Source organism: Vigna unguiculata, chromosome 8 (assembly GCF_037176805.1).
Source record: "Vigna unguiculata cultivar grain cowpea cultivar isolate G323 ecotype 2 chromosome 8, ASM3717680v1, whole genome shotgun sequence".
NCBI lineage: Eukaryota > Viridiplantae > Streptophyta > Magnoliopsida > Fabales > Fabaceae > Vigna > Vigna unguiculata.
The window spans coordinates 33252025-33261817 of record NC_140799.1 but is presented as its reverse complement, the minus strand read 5'-3'; the positions used below and the strand labels follow the sequence as shown (position 1 = coordinate 33261817).

General features: G+C 34.4%; 1 protein-coding gene across 11 annotated transcripts; it reads left to right on the top strand.

The window, feature by feature from the left end:
* The first annotated feature begins 2004 nt into the window (after positions 1-2004).
* On the top strand, positions 2005-9393 carry LOC114193749 (clathrin heavy chain 2-like). Of its 11 annotated transcripts, none has more exons than XR_014983982.1 (10): positions 2005-2210; positions 2443-2649; positions 3264-3333; positions 4353-4400; positions 4677-4774; positions 4881-4985; positions 5462-5541; positions 5626-5825; positions 5926-6042; positions 9117-9393. XR_014983982.1 is itself a non-coding variant. In XM_085665272.1 (8 exons), the coding sequence occupies exons 5-8, from the start codon at positions 4959-4961 to the stop codon at positions 5936-5938; spliced, it is 252 nt and encodes an 83-aa protein (XP_085521398.1). In that variant the 5' UTR covers positions 2011-2210; positions 2297-2649; positions 3264-3333; positions 4677-4774; positions 4881-4958; the 3' UTR covers positions 5939-6043. The 11 variants fall into 11 exon arrangements, 1 of the variants encoding a protein (XP_085521398.1); XR_014983986.1 differs by lacking the exon at positions 4353-4400 and adding an exon at positions 7576-8750 and having other exon boundaries at positions 2014-2210; positions 2297-2649; XR_014983983.1 differs by lacking the exon at positions 4353-4400 and having other exon boundaries at positions 2009-2210; positions 2297-2649; positions 5694-5825; positions 5911-6042.
* The last annotated feature ends 400 nt before the right edge of the window (positions 9394-9793 follow it).

The following is a 9793-nucleotide window of genomic DNA, read 5'->3' as shown; positions in this document are numbered from 1 at the left end:
CATATGGTTTATAAACTCCACAAGGCTTTATACGGTCTAAAACAAGCACCACGAGCTTGGTTTAGCCGCATTGAGTCTTATTTTATTAGTGAAGGTTTTCAGCAAAGTCAAAATGAGCAAACACTATTTTTCAAATGGAGCAAAGAAGGTAAGATTCTTATTATCAGTGTTTATGTAGACGATCTTATATACACAAGAAATGATGAGCTGATGATGAATCATTTTAAGAAATCCATGCAACAACAGTTTGAGATGACAGATTTAGGAAAAATGAGATTTTTCTTTGGCATTGAAGTGTTGCAGTGTTCTAATGGGATTTACATATACCAAAAGAAATATGCTCAAGAAATTCTGAGGCGATTTGGCATGGAAGAAAGTAATTCTATCAACAATCCTATTATGCTAGGAAATAATTTATGTAAAGATGAAGGGGGAGTCAAAATTGATGAAACTCATTTCAAACAAATGGTTGGTAGTTTGATGTACATCACTACCACCCGACCAGATTTGTGGTCAGCTTAAAGTGGCTAAGAGAATTCTTAAGTATTTAAAGGGTACTGAAAACTATGGGATTCTATATAAAAGAGGAGGAACTGAGAAGCTATTGGGTTTTACTGATAGTGACTATGCTGGAGATGTGGAGGATAGAAAAAGTACATCAGGATATGTGTTCGTAATGAGTGAAGGCAGTGTTGCTTGGTCCTCCATAAAGCAACCAATTGTCACACTTTCCACCACAGAAGCTAAGTTCATTGCAGCAACTGGATGTGCTTGTCAAGCAATTTGGATGAGAAGGGTCCTAAAGGAGTTAGGATTGGATCAAACAAAAAGTACTCTGATAATGTGTGATAATTGCTCAACTATCAAATTGTCCAAAAACCTAGTTATGCATGGAAGGAGTAAACACACAGATGTAAGGTTTTACTTCCTCAGAGATCTCACAAGAGATGGGGTCATTGAGCTAGTTCATTGCGGAACACAGGACCAAATTGCAGATATTATGACCAAACCTTTAAAATTGGATTCTTTTCTGAAATTTCGAAAACTGCTTGAAGTGTGTGAAATTCCAACTTTAAACAAAGTGCATGGGTGCAATTAGTTTAAGGGAGGGTTTGTTGAAGTATATTTGTTGAGTTTGTTACGTTGAGTATATTACAGGATTTGTTTTTTATTCTGTTATTTGTTTGTGTCAGTTACAATTATATTTCTGTTGTTATTTAAAGGCTTGGCTGCCATTCAATAAAATATTCATTCATCAATTTGTTTAAATATACTATATTAGTTAACATCTTTATTATAGAACCTTGGTAGCTTGGTGAAACTTGTTTTTTTTTTGTGTTAAATCTTTCTTCAAAGATTCACTAATGCTTTTTCTAGTATAAATTTTTTATTAAAAAAATATCGAAACCAGATTGAATGATTTTTTAGAAGAAAAGGTCATGTAATTTTAATTAATTTTTATCTATTTTATTATTATTATTATTATTTTATTTTTTGAAAATTGAAGCGAGTCATTCAAGAAGATATGAAAATAAAATTACGTGATTCACGTATTGTTAGAAAATTGAGATTCATTTGGTGAATTGGATTCTTTTAAATTCCACACCTTTGCCTGTTTTTTGCGAAGTGATTTTTCACTCATTATCTTTATGTTCTTATATAATAAATGTAACTGAGAATATTCTTAAAAGTTAATTTAAAAAGAGTTGAAAATACTAGTGAAATACACTTTACTCCATTGGCTAATGCTAATCTCTAATCGGAAATAACAAGATAGTGTGGAAAACATAATTTATATTAATATAAAAAATGTTTCAGAAGATTTTCAAAATAAGTAATCCTAAAATCACTTTTAGAAAGAGTGAAATAATCATTTTAAAAATTATGAGGCTGTATTTAAAATTTATTGAGGTGCAGGAAGAAGAAGTCTGTCCCAAGTTCATAAATGATTTCTAGGCCCAAGCTTTTATACCAGGCTGAGTGATGAGAATTTCCTAATCTACCCTTCCGGTTTCTCTTGTTCCGTTCATCTATCTCTCACAGTCTCTCCTCGTAGCCTTCGTTGCATCAGAGCTCAAGCGCGCAGTGTAACAAATTTCTTCATCTAAACTTCAACATTCTCTTCTTACCTAATGTCTCTGTCTCTCTGATGCTATTGTTCATGTACAATGGCTGCAAACGCCCCAATCACCATAAAATAGACCTTAACGGTTAGTGTCTCTGTTTTCCACTCCTACCCTCGTCTTAACCATTTCCATTTCAAAAATCACAGTTTTTTTTTTTTTTTCATTTTCAGCAAATGGGTGTGGGTTGTCCCCATTTTTTACATTCGTCAGATCTCAAAGCCTCACAGCACTGTCACCATTCCGTTACAGTGACCCAACTGTGAAGTTTCCACTTTTTTTTTTTTTGTTTTATTTTCGATTTGGTGTTCTTTTGCAGCTGGGAATCGTCGGAATCAACAGCAATTCATGACATTTACTCATGTGACAATGGAATCGGACAAGTACATATGCGTCAGGGAAACTGCACCTCAGAACAGTGTTGTTATCATTGACATGAGTACGCCAATGCAGCCTTTGATACAGCCCATCATAACTGCAGATTCTGCTCTAATGAACCCCAATTCTCGTATTCTTGCTCTGAAAGGTAACGTTGGAGGCTCTGATTTTGTGTTGGTAGCTCTAATTGCATAACATGCATGTTTTTCTCTGGTTTTGTGGCTGTGGGAAGAATTAAAATCGACAAGTTCTGTGTACGCATCTGGTCATGGTGAATGATCACTGTGGTTCGTGACGTTGTTATAGTTAATGATTTAGATAACTGCAGCTTGTGTGAATATGGATTTTATATGTCTCTGAAGATGAGGCTCTATATGCAGCCCAAATTCCAGGGACTGCACAGGATCATTTGCAAGTTTTTAACATTGAAATAAAAGCAAAGATGAAATTACATCAGATGAAAGGGCAGGTGTAAATTTTTCCATGATTTAGAATTAGATATGATATGATCGAGGTTTTTAATTATTGGTGTGGCAACAGTGCATGTCGGTGGCTAAATGGCCAACTGTAACCAATGTGATTCACAACAGAATCACGACTTTATGTAGTTGTGGCGGCCACCACCGCAAGCAGATGTTGTGGCTGCATCACGTGATGTCGTTTGCAATTTAAATCCATGGATCTTACCTTATAAGAATCTATTTCGAAGATAGTGTGTTGGAATGCATATGTGATTATTAATTATCATTTCAATTCCTTCAGTTTGTCTTTTGGAAATGGATAACTCCCCAAACATGCTAAGAATTGTTACTCGGACGGACGTCAGCTAAAGGTGAGCTTTTATGATTTTCTATTACTTAACATATGTTTTAATTACCTGTTTTCATATAGAATTCTATTTTCTATCTAAATTTGACATTTGAACATCTTATACGCCAATTTCATGCTATGCACTAGAACATTTTAACGTGTGTTTGGATAGGGCATTTTAAAAGAGTAATTAATTTTTTTAGAGAATTTGAAATGCTTTATGACAAAATATCTTGTTTGGGTAAGGAATTTTGAAAGAAATTGAAATTCTAGAATTTCATTAGAGTAAGTAGATTACTTGAAATTAAAGAATTTCAAATTCTACATAAAAGCGATAATTTGAAATTCTCCATATTTTCAAGTTCATATTTTGAATTGACCGTTTGGATCGACTGGGCTCAAGTCAACTCAACCCAACTAAGTTTGGGTTGATCTCAACCTGACGTCTTGGGCCAACACGCACCTAACTTGATTTCAACCAAACTTAACCTAACTTGTCTCGGTCTACTTGGCCCAATCAACTTGGCCCTAACCCAGGCTGGACCCAACCAAACTTGACTAGATATAGACCTAGCCCAACTTGATTGGAAGTGATTTATCCCCACTTGACCTAGGCTTACCCCGACTTGGCTTGATCTTGAATCAACTTGACTCGACCTGGACTTTGACTGGTTTGACTTGATATGGATTTAAACCAACTGGGCTTGACCTAGATCCAGCCAGACCTACTCAACTTGACCTAGGCACAAACTAACTCAACTGGATCTAGACCTACAATGAAAGACGCATAAAGAGGTGTAACTAAGGTGGGTTAGGGTGACCGCAATTGAGGCAGTTGAGGGGTAATCGCAATTATGATAGCTTTCCAACATATCAAATTAAGATTTTCAAATTTTTCTTATGAAGTGAATATTCTTGACCCTTTCCTAACTATTCACGTGATGGTTTGTATCTATTTTTTCCTAAGCTTTTATTTTCATATTTTTTTGCTAAACTGTGTAGTTAAGTCTATAATACCTATATATTTTTTCTACTCCTCAGTTAAAATACTTCAAGGATTTTATTTACTGCGTGTACTAACTGCAAAAGGTAGTGTATACTCTTTCTTTTTAAGCTGATGAGTGTTTTCTGTTTTTATTTTAAGAAGAATGGTTGTCCTCTTGAATCTAGTTCTTTTACCTTGTTAAAAGAATTGTTTTATTAATTAATGAACTATCTACTCGTATTTTATGATCAAGAATTGTACTTATTTTTAAAATTAGAAGTCCCTGAAACTTACATATGTTATGTGATTTAAACTTTGGGACAACATTGCCTTGTGACATTAATTTTAGGAATAATTTTATAACATTCTATTTTTTGTAGAGACCGGAACTAGTAAAAGGGAACTGCAACTCTTCTCTGTGGATCAGCAACGAAGTCAGGCTCTCCAAGAACGTGCTGCCTCGTTTGCTACATTTAGAGTAATTTTGTCTGCTTTGTGATTCATTTGTATGAATATCAAACGTGATTTTTAGTTTTGCTGCTAATTCAATGTTGTTTGGTATTTTTAATTTACTTGTCATATAGGTGGCTGGGAATGATAAGAATTTTAATCTTATTTGCTTTACATCAAAGAGTACGAATGCTGGACAGGTTACATCAAAGATGTCATTGAACTTGGTGCCCAACCAGGTATAAGCTGTTAACAACCTGTTACTGCATGCCTATACATTGATGAGGACAATGTTAACATATGTAATCTTCTGAAAATTTACTTCCAAGTAGATATATATTTTAGAACACTAATTCAACTAATTATTAAAAACATAGATCGTGTGATATAGTGCCAGAAGTCATTGACATTTTACATTGTCTACTACTCGCTTCATAGGAGTAAAACATAAAAACGGTTTGGACTGAACTACCACAAAAGATATAATTGAAAGCAATGACTGAGTGCTTTTTCATTGGTACTATATGTAACTACTTCACATGCATTCTGGGTTCAGGCTTCTCTGTTTTCTGCTGTAATTATAGTTGGTTTATTATTTTCATTTGATGTTTTCAACATGTGAATCTTTTAAAATGAGATACGGCAAAGTAAGTGGGTTTTTGCCTCAGTAACTCATACTTCTTGATACCATCTGGTATCTTGTGGCATTTGTTAGGAAAACCATCGTTTACTAAGAAGCAAGCAGATCTTTTCTTCCCTCCAGACTTTGCTGACGACTTTCCTATGTCAATGCAGGTATTTGTGTGAAGTTCAACCATCAATTATTGTTTTATCCATTATTGATAGGCTCCTTGTAAAATGTTATCATGCTTTTTGCAGATTTCAAATAAAATATGGAATGATTTCTGTTATAACAAAGCTTGGGCTTTTATTCGTCTCATGGTTAGGCAGAAGACCAAAGAGCCCAAGGTGGACAGTGAGTTCATTTATGCATATGCAAAGATTGATCGGCTTGGAGAAATTGAAGAATTTATATTGATGCCAAATGCTGCTAATTTACCCAATGTTGGAGACCGCTTGTAAGATGAAGCTCTCTACGAAGCTGCAAAAATTATATTTGCTTTTATTTCTAACTGGGCTAAGTTAGCTGTGACATTGGTCAAGCTTAAACAATTTCAGGGTGCTGTTCTAGGAAATCAAACAGTTGAAAAACATGGGAAGGAAATTTGTTTAGCATGCATTGATGCTGAAGAATTCCCCTGGGCTCAGATTTGTGGTCTCAATGTCATTATTCAGGTGATATTCTTTTTCTAGAATATTCTCAACAATTTTTTTATCTTGATAATCCAGTTCTGCCTCGCTGAAATTGCAAATCTTTATGTGCAAACCAATGATTTTTTAGGAAAAAAGGGGACTGTAGAATATTGGCAACAAGTGGCAGATTGACTGTTGATTATTTTGTAGTTTCTATTGTTTGACTGCTAATATCGCTTTATTATAATGAAGGTGGATTGACCCATGATATTTTTTTTTCCACTGTGAATCTCCTGAATCTTTTGTCTTATTTGGACAAATTGGTAAAATTGAAATCTGAAGCTTACTGAAAAACTTAGATCATTTGGTTTGCAGAAACGTTTTTTGGGTTGTTTCTTTTTGTTTACATTTGATTATAAAAATGTCACTATATTTTCATTTACTTTCCTGATTTCAAAAGCTTTTGGGAATCTGTGAAAACGTAAAATTGTGTAATTAAAACAAAAAACGGTTGAATCAAAAGTTATTGAATATAGTGAAAATAGGTTTTAGATTAATCTCTCTTGCGTAGAAGATATACATAGGATATTGTATTTATAATGAAGGAAACATGAGCTAAGCCCAATATACAAAATAAAGAATAATAACAACGAAACTGAAGATAGAAGATAAAGATAAGATATATAAGATATTTAATAATCTCATATATCTATAACACTCCCCCTCAAGCTCTGGTATATACAAATCGTATGTATCAAGCTTGTTACAAATATAATCAATTCTCAGTCCCCGTAAAGATTTAGTGAAAATATCTGCTAATTGATCATTTGAATAATTATCAATAAAAATAAAAGTGTTGAAAACCTAAATTAGACGTAACATGACTAGTTTCCCAAATGTCAAAGTGAACTAAGGCAAAAGGGGACGTAGCACTGTGTGATACACTCCGAGAAAAGAAACTATGACTATGCTTGCCTAATTGACACAACTCACACACCAAATTGGACAACTTGGATAAGGCAGGAACAAACTATTGCAATTTGGCAAGACTAGGATGACCTAATTGAGCATGAAGAATAGATTGAGACTCCATAACTGCACCAAGATGTGTAGAAGGGTGGAGATGATAAAGACCATGAGACTCACATTCGGTGCCAATCACCTGTCACGAACTTTGGTCATGTAAACAAATAGAAATTTGGGTAAAAGAAATAACACAATCAAGAGAACAAGTTAGACGACTAATGAATAATAAGTTAAAAGGAGACCTAGGGACATAAAAAACAATATCAATGGATAAAAAAGGCAAAAAGGTTAACAGTCCCAACACAATGAGCTAAACCCTAGACCCATTAGCCATTGTAACAAAAGGTAAATTATCCGAAGAAGATAAAGAGGAAAACAAAGATTTGTTACCAGTAATGTGATATGTGGCTCCTAAGTCGAGAACCCAAGGACCAATAAACGAAGATTGAGTCAGGTCGGCAAAAGATGTACTTGTGTGTGTAACATAAGCAGTGGAACTAGAGGGCTTACGATCCTCACACCATTGAAGAAATTCATTGATGATAACAGATTTGTCAGCTTGAGCATATGAAGGAGGATCCACAGGATCAGTTTGAGCAACCATAACAGATCGAGGAGAACGACCATGTAATGCATAACACCTATCAATTTTGTGGCCCAACTTGCCACAATGGTCACACTTGTGACGCCATTTTTTTGGCTTGCGAGAGTGATTGTGATCATAATGTTCAGATGCCAAAACAGAGGAATCATTGGCAAAAATAGGTGTATCATTGAAAGGTTTACATGACACACGCAAAAGGATAGAACAAGTAGAAGTAAAATTGGGTGTAACAGGAGAATTCAAAATCTGATCACGAACATGGGAATATTTATCAGCAAGTCCGTGTAAAGTCAAAACCGTGAAGAAGTTTGACCGTTGCTCTATTTCTTTGGCAAGGGTAGAGGCAGGAGGTAATACTTCATTAAATTCATGAAAAAGAGCATTCATCTTACCCAAATAATCAACCATAGGGTCCTGAGTTCGAGAAGCAACAATGTCAAAAAGATCGTGACAAACACTATAGAGACGTTGAGTATCATTGGAGTATAATAATAATTTAGCCTGTTCCCAGACTTCATAACATGTGCCGTAGGCATGAAACATTTGTTTTAAAGATTGGATGGTATTCTTGAGAACCATGCATAAGTGAGCATCAATTCTCTTCTAACGGGGAAAATCACTGGGAGCAATATCAGTCACTTTGAGAGTAAGATGATCAAGATACCCCTGACTCTCAAGCCAAAGTTTAACGTTGGAATTCCAAGTTGCATAATTCTTGCCATCTAACTTATCAATGGGCAAGTGCACATTGACATGGGTAGTAAAGACTGACGGGTTAGACATATTGGAGGCAGAAGAGATATCAGAAGTAGAAGATGCAGATGAAAACGCCATGGAGGAGAGAGAAAAATCCTAAAAATCCAAGGTGCTCCAATGAAGGCACCAAGCACAAATCCTAGAAGAGGAGGCTGAGGCGAGTCCGACGAAGATGATTGGTACTGGAGAGGACGTCGCACACGTGATTGAAAGAGACGACGGCCGGGAACTTCAATGGCGGTGTTATCGATAGTGTTGTGGTCGCCTGGCCGAGATGAGCATAATCGTGTGGTCGCCCGTCAAAATTGATGCTCCGGCGACGATGATGACAGCAGCTCCGGCAGCGGCGGGTGCAATGACAAAGGTGATGGAAATTTTTTTCTTATAGAACTTTGGACTCTAGATACCATATAGAATATAGTGAAAATAGGTTTGAATTAATCTCTCTTGTGTTAAAAATACACAAAGAGTATTGTATTTATAAAGGAAACATGGGCTAAGCCCAATATACAAAATAAAGAATAATAACAAAAAATCTGAAGATAGAAGATAAAGATAAAATATCTAATAATCTAATATATAACAATATATTTAACAAAAGTTTTAATGTTTCTTATACAAACTCTGAAACTTGATTACATTCTGTAATTTAAAGTGAAAACGGAAAACACATTCTCAAACCAAACAACTCCTTAAAGTTTGAACGATTATTAACAATTTGTAAGTGCAGATTGAAAAGCATGAGGTTCTTGAGATGAGGCGTGTCGCAGCTTATATTTATAAAAAAGCTGGAAGATGGAAGCAGTCTGTTGGTTTGTCAAAAAAGCACAATCTTTACTCTCAGGATTTGCTTGTTTACTTTATGGAGCAGTTCATTCTTTCACTTTACACAAATTTTGTTCGTCTGATTTCGTATATAAATATTCATCAACTACTATCAATGTTCTATCTGTGCTGGTTAGTTTCCCTTTTGCCTTTCACTGATAAGTTTGGGTTATTTTATTTTACTTTCCATCTATGATTTACGTGTGTATCAGATGATACACGTATCTGATATATATGCATATTGATATATATAAATATTAAAAAGTGTATAAATATTCTTAAATATATTATTGTTATTATGAGTCTAAATTAAAATTATATCTATTAAATATTGTCAAAATAATAAATTATTGTTATTATAAAAATTTTATTATTTTATAGATTAGATATTTTATTAATAAATATTAATAGAATATCTATATATATATATATATATATAAAGTACCAGTGCATTGAATTTTTTATGTTTATTTTTTCTCAATTCCATGAGTTACAAACAATCCGACCACTCCTTCAAAACTCTGAAAGGTCGTGTCATGATGACAAAAGAAAACAATTGTAAATTGTCTCGACATTTGTCTT